At 65.7% G+C, this 17,326-nt stretch overlaps 1 protein-coding gene across 1 annotated transcript; it reads left to right on the top strand.

Moving 5' to 3' along the window:
• The first annotated feature begins 6,117 nt into the window (after nt 1-6,117).
• On the top strand, nt 6,118-14,100 carry RBBP8NL (RBBP8 N-terminal like). Its single transcript, XM_035025650.1, has 12 exons — nt 6,118-6,178; nt 7,199-7,241; nt 7,727-7,822; nt 8,201-8,313; nt 8,819-8,891; nt 9,243-9,394; nt 9,539-9,621; nt 9,810-9,976; nt 10,414-11,054; nt 12,001-12,071; nt 12,170-12,299; nt 13,970-14,100. The coding sequence occupies exons 1-12, from the start codon at nt 6,118-6,120 to the stop codon at nt 14,098-14,100; spliced, it is 1,761 nt and encodes a 586-aa protein (XP_034881541.1).
• The last annotated feature ends 3,226 nt before the right edge of the window (nt 14,101-17,326 follow it).

The following is a 17,326-nucleotide window of genomic DNA, read 5'->3' as shown; positions in this document are numbered from 1 at the left end:
TGGGATCGCCCTGGCTGACCTCCGCCCCTTCCTGCCACCCCAGAGTCTGGGCACGGCGGCCAACAGGGGCCTCACCAGGGAGCAGGGAGTGCCTCCCGGGCCCTCACCAGCTCTACTGGCCCAGAGCCCCAGGCCTCCCCCCTGAGCCCTGAGCACTCCCTGGAGTCACTACGGTGCCCTTGGGGGAGGCTCTGAGCATGTGGGGAAGGGGGTGTGGGGAGGGGAGCTCAGGGGTTCAGTGCAAGAGAGCGGTGGTGGGTGGGGGGCATGGGAGAATGAGAGCGGGGGGACTCATGGGGGGAGCGGGGGCGTGGGACAAGGTGCAGGGGCAGCATCATGGGCAACCGCAGCCCTCGGAGGCCCGCTGGTTTCTGCAGGAGCCCCTGCCCGTCAGCTGACCAGCACGGTGGTCCCAGCACACAGAAGAAACGCGGGGAGCCACAGCGCCTGGCTCCTCCCGCAGCTCGGTGGCCCTCCCCGGGCCCAGCCCCACTGGGCGCCCCCCGCCTGCCCTGAGACCCAGTGATGTCCCCAGGCTGGGCCCTCCCAGGGGTGCAGGAGGCCGTGCGGGGCAGCGTTTCCCAGACCCAGCAGGGACACTTCCAGCCACACCTCTGGATTCCCGTCTCCTGAGCTCTCATAGGAACACACCTGTGCTCATCAGCCCGGGAAACTGAGGCCAGACCGGTCAGCCCGTGCTGAGCCGGGATGTGAGGCAAGAGGGGCCACTGCAGGCCTCTGCCCTAAGGAGACAAGCCTAGTGGGTCTGCTGCCCCGGCCCGCCCCGTGCCCCTCACGCCCGCCACCCTCCCCATCGGGCCCTGGGCTAGTTAACTGGCCGGGCTCGGGCTCGGCCACTGGTAATTATGGGGAAACAATCCCAGGTCTGTGTGGGTTCAGCCCCGACCCGTTTTGCCACTTTCTGTGCGAAGGCGGAACCTGTTGGGCAGCTTTGGGCAGTCTCTGTCTCCTTTCTGCTCCTGGTGGAGAGAGCCCAAAACCCGTCAAGCGGGTTTGGTCAAAATCGTGTCTCGTTGCCCATGTAAGTTCACGCACTGCTCGCTTCTGTCTCCCTCAGGTGGGGAGCGCTCGGCTCACAAGGTCGCGGAGGTCGCTGCAGCGAGGGGCCATGTGAGTACCTGGGGGCCCCAGGGCTCCAACAACCGGGTGGGGGAGGCGGGGCGGGGTCCCTGGGGGTGCTTGCCGCCAAGGCAGGAGCCCCAGCCGCTGCTCGCTGGGCAGGAGGCGGGGGTCAGCATACTGGCTAAGAGGCGCAGCCCCCTGCCCCGGGCACCGGTCCAGGGTCTGAGCGGTGGAAGGAGGCTCGGTGGGTTTCCTGGGTGGAGGGTCAGGGTGCAGAGGGGCAGGGCTGCGCCTGACAGCACCGCACCAGGAAGTCGTCGTCTGGTGAGGCTCCGGGGGCACCGGGAACGGGCCGGTGGCCAGGCACTCCATCCTGGACCTGCCCCACTGCCCAGACCCTCATAGGGCAAAGGGGTGCAGCCGTGGGGGTGAGGGGACTACATGGCACAGCCGGCCCCAGCTCAGGGCTGGGCACCGTGGGGCCCTCGGCTGCCCCCGGCTCGGTGTCCCCTGAAAGAGTGACAAACAGGGACGTAGGTCCCGCTCAGCCTCCCCTGACCAGGCCTCAGGGTGGAAGCCAGCGAGGGCGCAGCCACCGAGGGCCAGCCCATCCTCAAGGAGTCAGGTTGCAGGGCCCGCCGTTACCCGAGCCGCAGAGCAACACCTCAGCCCGCCAAGCAAGCGCACACCTGCCTTGTTCCTCTGTACATGTTGCACATGTGTGCAAGGGGTACACAACTACATGTGCATTTGCACACGTGTGCACGTGCGTGTGCGGCCGTCCCTGGGCCTGTGCGGGGCTGAGCGTGTGGTGCAGGGAGTGACCGAGGATGGCACACGTGTGCGTGGCCTCTTTGTGTTGGGGTGCACGCCGACGTGTGCCGGGACGCTGCTAGGACACTGTTGCCTCCCTGGGAGTGTGTGGGCATCACACGTGCATGCCCGTGTGTCATGGGCTATGGGTCTGGCAATACTGGAACCACCCCGGCAGTGATACCTGTCTGCATGTGAATTGGCCCGGGGGCTGCTAGGGGGCCCAGGCTGCGGGCTTCTGCCCCGGCTGCGCCCCTAGCAAGCTGGCGACCGTGGAAAGGTGATGTCGCTCTGAGCCTCAGCTTCCTCATCTGTGAAATGGGGTTGTCCTAGTTACTTCACGGTGAGCGTGAGATCCGGGGAGCAGTTGCATGTGATGCTCACATGGGTGCCCGGCACCCAGGGCTCCCGGGCTGGCCCCTGACCACCAGCCGGCCTGTCCACGTGCAAGGAGTCCTGACGGCCCCAGCGGGCACGGACTCGCGTGCCTCCAGGAGCCCAGGGCAGGATCCACCTCCACCGTCTGTTTTAGGAACGGGGACACTGAGGCACAGCCAGGCACGTGACTTGGCCAAAGTTGCGGCGGAAGCGTTGGCCATCACCACAGAGACCCCCAGAGGGGTGGAGGGAGACCCTGGAGCGTCTGAGCTGCCTCGAGGCCGGCTCGCACAGAGGGCCAGCACTCAGCACAGAGCGGATGCTCGGGGGCAGCAGTCCCGCTCCTTCTACCACTGTTGTTGATGTTTTAGGGGTGGGTGGAGAGACAGACAGTAGCGACCCTAGAGAAGGGGCAGAGTCGGGGGCAGGGGGACCCGCACAACTGTCCTGCACCCGGGGGGCCTGCTGGAGCAGGGGCGGCCCCGACAAGGGGAGCAGACCAGGGGGTGAGGAGCCCTGCTCCCACGGCCACACACTCAGACACGGGAGGAGGCAAGACCCCACATCATGGTGGGCTTTGCCGCACAGCCTGACAGCGCCCAGCCCAGGTCCGGGGCCACAGCCGGAGCCTCGGCACCCTCTTCTGTGCATAGGGGCTGGATGGCACCTCCCCTGGACGCAGTCACCAAGACTTCGTGGGCCCAAAGTGTCCACACAGTGAGCAACTGTCCAAAGATGCAAGTGTGTGCCTGCTGGAATCTGAGCCCTCTCCCCTGAGCTTGGGGGTGGGGGATCTGGTCCTCTTGCAAAGGAACTTGGTAGCTGCGGTACTCGTGCTTGTCCAAGAGAGGAGGCGCTCCTGTGAGCGCACTGTGAGCCCCTGGGGCCGCGAGAGAGGGGGGGGCTCGTGGAGGGACTGCAGGCAGCGGACTCAGGGGTCTCCATCTGCACTTAGCCGAGCCCTCGACCTGCCAGGTTTCTGGCTGGGTACGCGTCACCTGGGCATGTGTTACCTGGAAAAGCATTACCTGGACATGCATCACCTGACGGAAAGGAGCCGTGTAACAAGCTGCTGCGGGGGGGGGGGGGGGTATTACCCCCCAGTGAGGAAACTGAGGCCCAGAGAGGTGAACGACTTGCAGGGTCACACAGAGGATAGAGGCAGGACGGGGACCCCCACCCAGGCTGTCGGCTTGGACACCCACAGGGTTAGCCCTCCGCCCAGTGTAGGTGATGCACAGGGTCATCAACGAGGCTGACCCATCCGCTCTTCCTCCAGTGCCCACCTCCCGCTCAGACTCAGAGCCCGCACAGCCTGTCCAGACCTACGGGCACCCTCGGCGCCCTCGGGCGGCTCCTTTACCGGCTGGGGGGGAGCGGCCTGTCTGGCGGGTCGGGGTGGAATTTCCAGCTGCAGCTCAGCCCCTGCCCGGCCACCTCAGCCTGCCCGCCCCGCCTGCCCCGGCCTGAGCTCCCAGGCGCCCGGCCGTAAGGTAAACATTGCCACAGCCGGCATGGCTGGGCCGCGGGATCTCGTCTCTGGTCCGTGCAGACCCCAGAGTGAGTTCAAACCGCAGCTCCCACGAACACGACGCTACCCCTTGGGGCCTCGGTTTCCCCACTTGGAGAGCGGGCTCCCCACAGTGTGGCCAGGGTTGGGCAGACAGGCTGCAAAGGAAGTGACAGTGTGGCTTGGGAATGGGGCCGGGACTGTCATTTGTACCCGCTCGAGCACTGGTTGCTCCCAAAGCCCTAAGATGTACGGTGTGGTCTCCTCACCTGCAAGGATGTCCCTCATCGGGTGTCAGCTCCCAGCCTCGGGCGGCGGGACCCTCCTAAGCCCTCACCACTCAGCACACAGCCTCCCAGCAGCCACCCCCATGCCCCTGGCCATCACCCGGGAGTGGCCCACAGCCCGGGCAGGTCCTCAGAACAAGTTAAGGAGCCCCACCTTCCCAGCACACCCCAGACAGCCCTGCTCAGCTGGATCCGCAGCCGAGCCACCGCAGGACATGGGACCTCACTCTGTCCCCTGGCCGACGCCTCCGGTGCTCTGATGCTTGACCTCAGGGGCACAGAGCCTGCTGAGAGCCAGACTCCACGGTCCAGTCTTCCTCGGGCAGCTCTAGAAGCCCTGCCGGCCCCGACCTGTGGCTTCTCCTAGAGCCACGGGGTCTGCTCCCCTCAGTCAGGGACACCCCCCAGTCCCATGCCCAGAGTGGCCACCACCCCAACTCCCAAGAGCCCAGAGCATCATGCCTCTGCCGTGCTCCGTGTGCATGAACCCCACGTCAGGCCGGCTCCCATCACGGGGTGTCACCGTGTGCTAGTCCCTGGGGGCGGGGAGCAGTCACTCCTCCCAGCAGAGGCCACTAGCAGGGGCATGTGGGGGTTCCCAGGTCGGGGCTGTTCTCAGAGTCCTGCTGCAAGCACTTGCGGGCACATCTTCAGGGCAAACTGAAATTCAAAGGAGAGCGCGCTCCCTTGGGCAGCCACAGCGGGACTCGGGCCCAGCCTGCAGGGATGGGGCCTCGAGCAGGTGTGAGCAGAGGCCTTCCGGGGCCCCCACCGCCTCTGGGCTGAGAGCGTGTCCTCACGAAAGGGGGTGGCTTGGGCCCTGGCAGGTGTGGCAGGGGAGGGAAAGGTGAGGTCTGGGTGGACGTAGGAAGCAACCAACAGTCACTGCTGGCCGGTGGGTGCAGGATGCCAGCAGGCAAGCGGCCGGGAGGGCGAGGAGCCCAGCCGCCTGTTGGCGGGACCCAGCAGACCCCAGGGCTCCTCGGGCCGAGGACCAGAAGGGACCACCTCCCCCGGCCGGTGGTGACATCAGAGAGGAAGAGTGTAGGCTCCGGCCCAGGCGGGCCAGGACAAGCCCCACTGTCTTTTGAGAGACTCAGAGCATGGGCCCTGCGGTGGGGACGGAGGGCTTCAGCTCAGCCTCGGTCAGCGCAGGCCAGGGTCGGCATGAGCACCACGATTACTCAGACCCGAGGTGAACACGGCAGAAGGAGAGCTGGGGCCTCAGCACCATGCAGCACACGTAGAGCACACGCATGTGCACACACTCGCACCACACCTGTGTGACACACACACACAGTGCGTGCACGCCGCCCGAGTGAAGGGCACCCGGGGCAGAGGTCTGGGCGTGGGGGCCAGCGCCCGCCCCAGCCATGGCAGCGCCCCCTCCTCTCAAGGAGCCGGGACAGAGACTTCCCCAGAAGGGCTCTCCGTGTGGCCAGCAGCTCAGGGTAACAGCACATCCCACGGGTGTTGGAGTCACTGTAGGCCAGGCCCGGGACCCATCTGCGCCACAGGGGGCAGTGGCCGGGGAGGGGAGGTGGGGAGGGAGTGGGGACCCACAGCCCTGTGAGCTCACTGCTCCCAACTGCCTGCCTGCCCGAGACCTCTCCGGGCTGGCAGAGTCTCAGAAAGGCCTGGGAGGGAGTAAGGGCCAGGGTGCCCAGGCCCCAGGCTTCCGGGCCCCTTAATTCTGGTCTCAGGCAGTGGACCTCAGGGTGTGTAGGACCCACGTAGGTGCCTCTGAGGACCTGTGGGGAGGGGGGAAGGGGTCAGCAATCAGTGGCCTCTCTGCAGAGGGGTTCCCGCCCCCTCCTGGGAGCCCTGCAGCCTCTCAATACAGGGCCCACTTCCTTGAGCAGATGAGGCTGGTGTGTCTCTACAGATCTGTGTCTGCATGCGCATCTGTATGGGGCCCTAGAGCCCACAGACCCTTCCCAAGCCAGCATGACCTCTCCCCACTTCCTCCTCCCCAGGCTGGGAACAGAGGGGCAGTAGAGGCCGAGAGGAGCCTCAGAGGGGTCTGGGCCAGAGCCGTAGGGAGCCATGGAGAGCTTCACAGAGTCACTAAACAGGCTGAAGGAGGTCCACGAGAACGAGGTCCGAGGTGAGTGTCATGGGGCCGGGTGGGGGCAGGTGTCCCTAGCCCTCACCTGGGCCCGGTCAGGGTGCTCCTCCAGATCACCTCCAATTCTTGCCAGACCTGGGGACCCTGCCTTCCCGGCCCAGACAGGGAGTCCTAACCCAGAGCCCAGAGCTGCCACATAGCCAGGTGCCCAGCCGCAGATTGGCATCCCTGAGTGTGGCCCTGGAGGGTCTTCTCCCAAAGGGTCCACTGACAGCAGAGCAGAAATTAAAAGCCACGCCCCCAGCGGAGAGCCAGAAGCTTTGGCTGAGATGGGCCCCTCGCCCAGGGTGGGGCAGGGGGGTGCTCAGTTGCCCACCTCTAGGAATGGGAGCTCATGGCTCTGGAGGCCTGTTCAGAGCATTCCAGGGTTTTGAGCTGAAATCCCTCTGCTTCCCTGCAGGACCCCCAGGCCAAGCTCTGCCACAGCCCCCACGCTGTGCATTCCACCCCCTAACCACAGGGCTGGAGCCACCCCACTCCCCCCACTCTAGAGCCAGCCAGACCCTCCCAGCACCTCTTCCCAGCACTGACACACCACCCTGAGGGCCAAAGGGCCTGGATCTCTTCCCCAGCGACCCAGAGGCCCAGCGACGCAGGGGGCTGTGTGGGCTAGCAGGTCCACGTCCGAGGGCGACCAGGTGGCAAAGAGGCAACCTCTCGCTGCAGTTTCCCCAAAGAGCCTGCTTTATTTCAACCCTGCTGTGCCTCCCCAAAAACACACTTCCGGAACATGGCCCGGTGGCCGGTCACTCCCAGTGTCAGGGTCCCTCCCAACCTCCAGGCAGACACCAGAGCCAGACCGCAAGGGGTCCCAGGCAGCCATGAGACTAGGTGGAAGCTGCCAGGGGGCATGCGGCAGGAGCCCCTCAGGTGGGGTGGCCTTGGGGCATCTGTGAGGGGGCTCTGCGGAGAGGCCTGCCAGACAGCCAGGGACAGGAGGTGCCCCGGACTCTGCTGCGGGACCGGGCCTGACCCCAACCCCTTCCCTGGCTCCTCCAGGCCTGCAGAATAAGCTTCTGGAGCTGAACTCGGAGAGATGCCGGTGAGTCCGGACAGACCCTGGCTCAGCGGGAAAGACAGTGATGCAGAAGGGGAAACTGAGGCTCAGTGTGGGGGCTGGGGGTGATCACTGGCCCGAGGCCATGCCTCCAGTAGCAGGTGGAGCCAGGAATGGAACCTCCAAGCCCACCCGAGTGAATGGGGACTCTCCAGGGGGTGGCCACCTGGGCTACCAACAGTGATCAGTAGGAATGCTCCTTGGGAGGCCCCACGGCCGGTGGGGTGGCCCCTCTCTCCCCACTTCACTTACGGGGTTGCAGTTCCGTAGCGCTGCGAGCGGCGCATGGACCCGGCCGGTCACACTCACGACTGGGCTGCTGGTTCCACGCAGCCCTTGCCAGGAAGTCCCCACAGCGGGCGCACCCAGCAGGCCCCGGGCCGGGACCTACTCTGGCGGGCGAGGCCAGCCCGGACGCAGCGTGGGGCTCCCGGGCAGAGCAGAACCCCCACCTCGGCTCATCCCCACAGGGACGCCCAGAGGGTGGAGGAGCTCTGCGCCAAGAACCATCAGCTTAGGGAGCAGCAGAAGGCGCTGAAGGAGAATGTGCGGGTGCTGGAGAACAGGTGAGCTCTGGATTGGGGGGGAGGCGAACAGGTGAGCTCTGGATGGGGGGGAGGCGAACAGGTGAGCTCTGGATTGGGGGGAGGCGGAGCTCAGGAAGTTCTGGGGCAAACTGAACGAGGCAGGGGTCTCCCCCCGCCCCCCGCCCCTGCGGAACTCTCAGAGCCTCAGGTCAACTGCATTTGCGAGGCTCCTTCCCAAACTCGGCGGAACATGGCGCGCTTAGCCCACAGGGTAGGGGTGGGGTGGGGCTTCCACCATTTGGGAATGGCAAGGGCACATCTCGGGAGCAGGCGCTGAGGGTCCCAGCCCCTCTGTGGGCCTCAGTCTCACTCTTCAGAGTGGCCTCTCACCGCCCGCCCCCCGCCCCCATCCCGCAGGCTGCGGGCCGGCCTGTGTGACCGCTGCATGGTCACCCAGGAGCTGGCCAGGAAGAAGCAGCAGGAGTTCGAGAACTCCCTCCTCCAAAACCTACAGCACGTCTTCATCCTCAGTGAGCCCCGCCCCCTGTCACCCTGCACCTCGGTGTCCCCTCCTGTGGGGGTCCAGTGACCCCCAGGACCTGCTCAGCCTGACATGGGGTCTCGGGGAAACAGACAATGGTACAAAGCCCCAGCTGGCCCCAGCATGTCCCTCACCGGTCATTCACCTGGGCTGGGGGTGCCCCTGCCCTCAGGACCTCAACCCCTCCCCCCTGTAATGAGGGTAGTCCCGCAGAGCCCGGAGGTCCCACCTGCCGATGAGGAGCACAAGCCCCCCTTCCCTTGGGGCTCTCACCAGAGACAAGCTTGGTGTCAGAGGTGGGGGGGTGGGAGGGCTCCCACCACCCTTTACGGCCTCCAGGCTCAGCAGCCTCACCCATTCACTCGTGCAGCCACCGCCAGCGAGCCCCGGGCCAAGTGCTGGCGGCCGGCTGGGGACAGGTCACAGAGGGGGACCTCCCTGCCCCTGCCCGGCCTCCCCTCCCCTCGTCCTTCACTAATCAGAGCCTTTTGCAGCCAACGAGTTGAACCGGCTGCAGCTGGAGAACGAGGCATTGAAAGAGGAAGTGAAGCGGCTTCGGGGCCCGCGGTGAGCGGGGAGGCGAACACCCTCAGTCGCCAAGGCCCTCCCCAGGGCAGGCCCCAGGCACATGGCGCCGAGAGCAGGGCACAGAACCGTGGGGGTGGGGGCCCCAGCTCCGTGGCAGCTGACACCCGAGACCCCCCTGAGGACACTGGTATTTGTGAGAAGCCAGCCCTGCCGCATGAGCCACTGATGGTGGAGCCCCAGGCAAAGTCCAGAGAGGGCTCTTTCCTGGTCACCCCAGTGTCCCCGCAGGGCTGGCCTGGCCCCCAGGAGGGTGCCCTGGCCCTTCTGATTGTCTCTGGGGGGTGCTGCCCTCGCTCACCCTCCCTGTCTTTGCCTCCCTTCTGGAGTTAGGCTCAAGCCCCAATACAGGGAGGGTGCCTCAGACCCCCCCTCACCCCTACTACTCCCCTCCCCGGGGGCTTGGAAGGCCATCGCGGAGAAGACGCTGGGAGGCCACGAGGAGGCCGAGGACGACCATCCAGGTGCGAGTCCCCAGAGAGAAGGTGCTCTGAGGGACAAGAGACCAGAAAGCTGGGCCCTGCAGGATCACAGAGCCCTCTGGCCCGGGGTGGGGGGGCAGGGGGCCGAGCCGCCCACCCCTCTGAGGGCCTCCCAATCTGCCCTGCCCACCACTTCTCCTCCCACAGAAAAGTCTACGGGGTACAGGACATCTCCAGTAGCCAAAATCTCCCCGAGTGCCAGCCTGCCAGAGACACGGGCCCCGGACACGGTGAGGACCCCCTTCTGCTGGGCAGCCCTAGGCGGGAGGCGGGCAACCCAGGTCTATGCCAGCTCACCTGTCCTCTGTGCCATGCAGGGACCACTGGGTGGCGGCGAGGCTCAGAGGGGGTGGGTGACCTGCCCGAAGTCAACAGAGAACAGGGCAGAGGGCCGCGCTGACCCCTCCACCCCGTGCAGAGCCCCCAGCGAATCTCCAACCAGCTGCACGGGACCATCGCCGTGGTGCGGCCGGGCTCCCAGGCCTGCTTCGCTGACCGGGGCTCCACCAACGGGACACCCCCACTGCCACTGACCAGGAGCAGCCCGCCCAGCCCACCCTATGAGCACAGCCTCCCACTGGACAGGTGAGGCCCCACCCACTGCCACCACCAGGAGCAGCCCCAGCTGAGCACCCAGTCTCCAGATCTGGTCCCACCTTTCCGGAGGTGGCAGGACAGAGTTCGGGGGTGTGTGGGAGCAGCAATGGGGACTGAGGCCAAGGAACCCCTCTCAGAAGTAGTCTAAGACCATCCTCCGTGTCTGAGAGCATCGTACACAGGTGGCCGGGAACAGAGCAGGTAGCCCAGGCCCCGAAGAGAGAAAGATCTCCATGTGCAGGTCCCTCCTCAGAGCCCCAGGCCCCGGGTCACCTCTGGCCCCTCCACAACCGTCCACGTGGGCCTACCCCTCTCCACGACCCACCTTGTGACCTGGGACAGCTCGCCTATAGGCCCCAGGCCCTCCCCTGTGAAGTGGGGGCTAACCCAGGGCCACAGGAGTTGAGCTTCTCCTCATCCTGCAGCTTTCTGCGGGCCTCCCGGCCCCCCGCCACGGCCTATGAGTCCCTGAAGCGCTCCCTCCAGGCTGACCACCTGTGCCTCCTGAACCATCACCTGTCTCTGCACCTTCAGAGCCCCCACTGCAGCCCCCAAGTCCCCGCCACAGCCCCCCGTGGCCCCCGGCCCCAGGGCCCGAAGGCTGGGGAGGCAGAGGCCTGGGATGAGCCGGTGGGCCTGCTGGGGCTGCCGGGGGCCCTGGTGGACGTGCGAGACCCTCGGCTAAAAGGAGCGTTGCACCTGCTCCTGGCCCAGCAGCTGCGGGCACAGGGGCAGGTGGGCAGTGCCAGGCTGAGGGGCCCGCCCACGCCAGCAGGGACCCCACCCTCCCCACCAGTCAGCTCTGACTCGGAAGGCCCCCAGGGCGAGGCGGCCGGAGCAGCCCTGTCCGGAGGGGGGCACACACAGCCCACAGGCCCAGGCAGCCCCAGGGGACAGGAAGACAGGGCCACACGAGACTATGTCCCAGACAAGCCCCTGGACCTCTCCGAGCGGGGCCGGGGCCGGCCGGGGTCCCTCAGCCCCCCGAGTGCTCACACTCCCAGCCTGGCGCCACCTCAGGAAGTGGAGCTACCTGCCCGGTCTGGACCCCGGGGACTCAGCAACGGTACCAAGGAAGCCAGAGCTCCAGAGCCAGAAGGGCCCGCCGCTCCTGCAGTAAGGGGCCCACCCCTGCTCTTGGCCTCCACATGCCCCCAGCCCGGGCCAACACCCCGGGCCAGCACCCCGCCATCCCGCCGGGGCCTAGGCCAGCACCCCGCCAGGGCCCGGGCTGTGCTTCCCTCTGCACCATCAGGCCGGTCCCCGGGAGAAAGCCTGATTCGCACTAGAGGGGAGATGACTAACCCTCCAGCGGCAGCCTGGGCCGAGCCAGAGTCTCACCGCCTTTCCCAACACTGGGTTGGAAGCAGGGCAGTTGCCTCAGGTGAATTCAAGCCGCTTACTTGTTTCCCCCCAGGATCCCTCCCAACCTCTAACACGGCCCCACCCAAACATGCCCTCTCCAAGCGGGACGGGAGCTGAGGGGAGAGGGAAGCCAAAATCTCCCCCCAACCCACACAGGCCTGATGCTGATGGCCCCCCAGGTAAGGGTGAGTACCTGGGGCCCTGAGAACCCAGGAAGTGGTGCCATAGTGGGAAGGGAGGGGCAGTGGTCAGCATCAGCTGGGGGGACCTTTCCTAGGGCCCAGCTCAGTCCCCTGGGCTGCCCCGCCAAACCCTGGGTCTAGGGCTTGGCACCCCAGCTACAGACCCAGAGAAGAGGTGGGGGCCCAGGGCAGGCACATCTCTGATCATAGGCAGTGAAGGGAAGGGCATCCTAGCAATTAGGGCTTCAGGGCAGGTAGTGAGCTCCCCGTCACAGAGTGACCAAGCCTGAGGACAGCCCGGCTGGCAGGGTCATTGCAGAAGGTACGGGAGACGCTGAGGTACAGTCCCTCTGTGCCTCAGTTTCCTTCAGTTGTCACTCCTAGCCTGGCCCATTAGAAAGGTCTATGCTTCTGCTAGGCTCCAGGGCCCCCAGCCTGGCCTGACCCACACCCTGCGTCCTGCAGAACTCAGCAAGGCCCAAGTGCAGGGGCTGGAGTCAGATGAGCTGGACGAGTTGGACCCCTCGGACAATGAGGTGGGTCCTCAGCCACACACTCAGCTGGGGCCACTGAGCCAGGGCTGCCCCAGGCTTGGGGGAAGGTCCTCTCCTGACCACACCCCCACACCCCTCAGGTGGGCCTGAGCTCCGAGGTGGGGGCCAAGCCGAGCACGCCAGGGGAGGGGTCCAGGTGCTCCTGCACCAAGGAGTGCGGGCGAGGGCTGCTGCAGAAGAGGAAGCGGCCCTCGGGCCCATGGTGCAAAGGTATGGCGGACGGGGCCATGGGGGGCCGGGGGCAGCCAAAACACCATGCTCCCACCCCACCTTTCTGGCTGCTAGGAACCAGAAACCAGCCCTTGAACTTCTCCTGGCACAGACCCCTTAAGAGGAGGGACCCAGGTCAGGACAGCGTGAATCCTGGCTCTTCTCAGCCTCACTGTGCAGCCCAAGCCAGTCCCGTCAACCTGAGCCTCAGTTTCCCCCCAGAAAGGGGGGCAATACCAGGGCTAGCGTGAGATTTCCACGGACTAAGGCTGAGGACAGTGGTTCTCACCGTCCTTGCCATCAGGGCGGAGGGGCCTCTTGGGCCACAAGCAGCCCCCAGGCCTGGGGGCCCTGAAGCCCTGCCACTCTGCCCGTCCCTCGTGGTGGGGGGACTCCTGGACCCCCATCCACCTTCGAAGAGGAGCAGCAGGAGGGTGCTGCCCTCTGGGTGTGGAGGTGTTTGCTCCGGCTGAGGCACTGGGGGCTGCTCAGATGTTTGCCAAGGGTGGTGCCTGTGGGCTCCTCCCCGTAGGGCAGCGGGCTGGCCTGAGGGGATCAGCGCAACCTTCCGCTTCCTGCTCTGGCCTCAGAGGCAGCTCCGCAGGGCGCCAGGCGCCTGTGAAGGCCCGAGCTCCTAATGGATGCCGCCCCAGTGTTTGTGCAAGCGGGCCCGCGACAGGCAGGCTGGACGGTGGCCACCACAATATGCCATTGTTGCCGGGAAAGTGACAGTGGCCTGTGTTTGCTCGAGCACACGGTGGAGGAGGCCAGCACACCTGTCTTATTTCAAGCCACTTCCTGCTGGGCATGCTGGGAAACTGTCCTGGTGGCCACAGTCCACAGGGGTGCTGGGCATCCGCCGCCCCCCTCGGAGCCAAGCTCTCCCCGGTCCTCCCCGCTAGGCCGAGACAGGGGCTCCCAAGCAGGCACCCGAACGCTGCAACACACACGCTGCTGGCCAGTGAGAACAGGGCCCTGACCCAGCCTGTGGCTGGCACCACTCAGCGCCAAGGGCAGCGCCCGTGCAGAGGTTCAAGGTGGAGATCAACAGTAACCACTGCCTTTGGGGCTCACCACCCTGCCCAGGGATGGTCATTACTATTTCATAGCTGGGAAAACTAGCCCTCAGAGAAGTGAGACGACCTGCCCAAGCTCACAGAGCTGGTGCATGGGGTCAGGATTCCTGCTTGACTCTTCTGACCCAGAACTTGAGCTCGTTCTGCATCAGAGATGGGCCTAGGGCCCAGCATCTCAGCAGGACCTGCCTGCAAGGGTCCTCCCCTGTACCCTAGGCCCATGGAGGCACCCCACCAGGGCCTTGGGCACCCTAAGAGCATTTCCCCAGAAGCTCGATTTATCCAGAAGGTCCCAGACCTTCAGCAAGGCATTCGGGCACTGGGGCCAGGTGGTCTGCAGGGTCACACGCCCGCAGAGAGCCCACCCTCCCGCCAGGTGCCCACGCTCACCCTTCAATCAGACCAGCCCTGCCCGGTGTCTCCTGCTTCCAGGAACAAGTCACCTCCACCAGTGTGGGTTCACAAGTGCTCGCTCCCCTCGCCCAAATCCTGTCCACGAGGCCCTGGGCAAGAACTCCGCATCGCAGTGAGTGAGAACCGACTGCTGCCAGCCTACTGCTGTGCTCCCACCTAACCTTGCTCCACTCTCCACAGCCCCCAAGAAGCCGCCACCGGCAAGAAGGAATCCAGGGGAGCCCCTGACAGCACACGAGGGGCCCGGGAGCCCAAGGCACCCTGAGGACAGCAGCCCCTCACCCAGCAACAGCAGCTGGGAGGAGACTTAGCAGGCTGCTCCCAGGGGCACCACAGCCTGCCCAGACATGGCTTCCCACCCGGCCACCAGCCCGGCAGACGGCCCAGCACAGAGCAGGAGGGGACTGGGTCCTGGCCTGTGGCCACAGGGGCTGGGAAGCCCAAGAGGGGGCCTTTGGCTGGTCATTTGAACCCCTCCATCTCTACCCATCTCAGAAATGACCAGCTGGTCCTGCTGCCCCTCCCACACCCTAGCATTTGCTCCCTTGGGGGAAGTAGGGTTCGGGGAGGCAGGGGAGGCAGGGGTGACTCCAGCTGTAGCCCAGCCCAGCCCAGCCCCCACCCCGGCTGCTCATAGGCAACCCTTCCTGGGCTGCCCCCACCTCTCACCATCGCAAACTCCACTGGCCTCCCTGACTCCCAGGGCCCTGCTGCCTGGCCACCCCGTCCCTGTGGTCTCAGGCGCCCCCTCGTGGAGTCCCGCAAACACGCTGGGTGGTGAGGGTGTGGGGCACCCCAGCAGAGGTGGGACACCCAGGATCAAAGGTGTCAAAGATGGCATGTTCGGCTGGCAGACTCAGGGGTCAGTTGGGTCTCCACCTGCCTCCGCAGATGATTCGAGAGACTCTGGGATGCATCCAGTCCTGAGGAACAAAACCAGCCCCGTTTGCAGAGGGGCACCTCTAGGCAGGGCTGCAGGGAAAAGAACAGGAAATGTGTACCAGTCCCCCCACAGAGTCCCCTCCTCACTGGCTACTCCTGAGGCCCTGGCCCCACATCTGCCGCCGACCGCTCGGCCACCTGCAGGGCCCCAGGGCAGCTGGCCCAGGACTTGACCCTTAGCGCTCAGGGATATCCTGCTCCCTCAACCATTCTCACTTCCGGAGGGTGCGTCTCAGAGCACCCTCTGTGAGAGGAGCTTAAGCAGGTTCCCGGGCCCCATCCCAGACCCACTGAATCCAGGTCTTGGGGCCACACCTGCACATGAAGTTTGAGAAATCTAAGAACTGCCCGATGCAAGGCAAAGGCAGGAGACTGGGCAATAACTGGGCTGGGTGAGGCCTGGGGCAGACTGGAAGCACAGGCCGGACCATGGGAACACCACTCCGCCTTGCTCCCTGTGGCCGGCCCAAACCCCAAAGGGACTAATTTCCCAAGAGAGAGGTGTAGGGGTGTGTATGTGCATGTTTGTGTGTAAGTGTGTGTGAAACCTCCTGTTAAAAGTTGCTTTGATTTTCCTGAAATCAAATAAAAGCTGGGTGCTCCATTCACATCTGACTTGCAGGCCAGGGCTGGCTCAGGGGTACCCTGGGCAGTGGAGAAGCCACATGGGGTGGGAGCCCAGGGAGAGTGCACAACAGACCCTGCAAGAAGACCACGTTCCTCCTGGGGTCCCCCCACCACCCTCAAAACGTCACTCAGCGCCAACTGGCAAAGGAGAAACAACACTCCAGGGCCCAGCTCTGTCACCATGCTGCAGACAAGCATGGATGTGGAGCCGAGAAGCAAGAGCAGATAACACTCCTCTGTCACTTTGCCCCTCCATGATCCCCTGGGCACAGCACTTTACAGCCCTGGTCTCACTCCTCCCTTAGCAGCACCCCACGAGGCACACACAGCTAGCACCCCCACTTTACAGACAGAGAAGCTGAAGCTCAGGGAGGGTAAGTAACTCACCTAAGGTCACCCAGCTGGCAGGTGGCCGAGGAGGCTGAAGCTGGAGCTGAGGCTCTTAGCTCCCTGCTCCCTGTGCATCGGCAGGCAGCAGCGGCAGAGGGCACCATCAGTGGGCACAGGGACTCCCCGAAAGGGGCCTTCAGAGTGCAGTTCTCGTGCCCATGAGCACCTGGAGGCACGTGTTCAAGCCCCACTTTCTACCTGATGGGAAACTGTCCACTCCCTCCCAGGCATGGGAGAGGCTTTGAAGACCAATTTGGAAGGGCAGAGGGGAGAGGAAAGAGGTCAGGCTGGACACTGGGTGAGCCTACGCATGGTGGCAAATGAAGATCAGTAGGAGGGGACACGGCCACTATGAAGGGGGGTATGGCGTCCAAAAGGGGAGCCCGGCCATGCAGTCGGCCTCACTCGGGACAGGAAGCTCTGTCTCCTGGCGTCTGCCCCGCCCCGCCCCGCCCCACACCCTCTCCAGCATGGGCACAGAATACACGCCGGGTAATGGCGTGTGCTGAGCGGCCACACACGGAAGTGCTCTCTGAGCTGTGTGGGCGAGCCCACCAGCAGGTGCCCAGACCTGCAGCCTGGGGATGCCCCCTCACGGAGCCAGCTTCATCTTGACAGTACCCTGAAGTCACTGTCCCAGGCAGAAAGCTGGGCAGACCAGAAGAGTGGCCTAGAGGTGGCGGCAGGACCCTGCCCCGCAAAGACACAGGTGGGCTCCTGGGGGCTCCAGAAGCAGCACCTGAGCATGGAGCCACCTGCTCTGAAGTCAGGGGCACCTGGGTACAGGAGAGGGAAAGGAGGCCTAGGCAGCACCAAGGCTCAATGTCACTTTGCTGCTGAGGGCAGTGCAAGACTCTGCCTGGGACTGAAGGCCCAGCACGGCCCCGACCTGCCGGTGATTCCAGGCAGGTGCCTTCTCCCTTCAGACCCTCGGTGTCTTCTTCAGTCAGCGAGGGAAGCCAGGCGGCAGCGCCCGCCATTCCAGCGAGTCTTAGGGGCTCCTCGAGGGGATGGCCCTTTGCAACCTGAACGCCCCCCCAGAGGGCAGGCGGCACGGCTTCAGCCCCCCACCCCGCGCCCCAGCCGCTAGCACTGACCCCCACCCCACAGGAGACGTGCACTGGAGCCTAAAGACTCAGGCTGCGCGGAGGCTGACCATGACCGCCGCAGCCCCGCAAGGAGAACCGGGCGCCGGCGGCCCCGTAGCCGCTGCTTCCGAGGCGGGGATTCGAACCTGGGCCAGCGCCGCCGCTGGGCCCCCGGCCAGGCCCCGTGGGGTGGAGTGCCCCGCGGCGCGGGTCTCCCGCTCCCCGGGGGCGCAGCAGAACCGCCTCTAGGACCCAGGGGAGCCGCCCCGGAACTCCGCGGCCCGCCCACGGCACCGCGCGGGCCAATGGGTAAGCGCGACGGCAATATATTTGCATGTGGGCGAGCCTCGGCCAATGGGCGGCGTGCGCGGGCGCGTGCGCGCAGGTGGGGCGGGGGCGGCGGGCGGCCGGCGGGCTCAGTCGGAGGATGGCCGCGGCCGCGGCGGGTGGAGCCCAGGGCCCGGCCCCCGGCCCCGGCCCCGGCCCTGCC

Source organism: Mirounga leonina, unplaced genomic scaffold (assembly GCF_011800145.1).
Source record: "Mirounga leonina isolate KUSES-001 unplaced genomic scaffold, KU_Mleo_1.0 Mir_195, whole genome shotgun sequence".
NCBI lineage: Eukaryota > Metazoa > Chordata > Mammalia > Carnivora > Phocidae > Mirounga > Mirounga leonina.
The sequence above is the reverse complement of the archived record's forward strand: the minus strand, read 5'-3'. Positions and strand labels throughout refer to the sequence as shown.

Coding starts and splice junctions, on each gene's coding strand:
- RBBP8NL (XM_035025650.1), top strand. CDS start 6,118: ATGGAGAGCTTCACAGAGTCACTAAACAGGCTGAAGGAGGTCCACGAG. Junction 9,395..9,538: donor TGCGAGTCCCCAGAGAGAAG/GTGCTCTGAGGG, acceptor CTCCTCCCACAG/AAAAGTCTACGGGGTACAGG. Junction 11,055..12,000: donor ACCCCGGGGACTCAGCAACG/GTACCAAGGAAG, acceptor TGCGTCCTGCAG/AACTCAGCAAGGCCCAAGTG.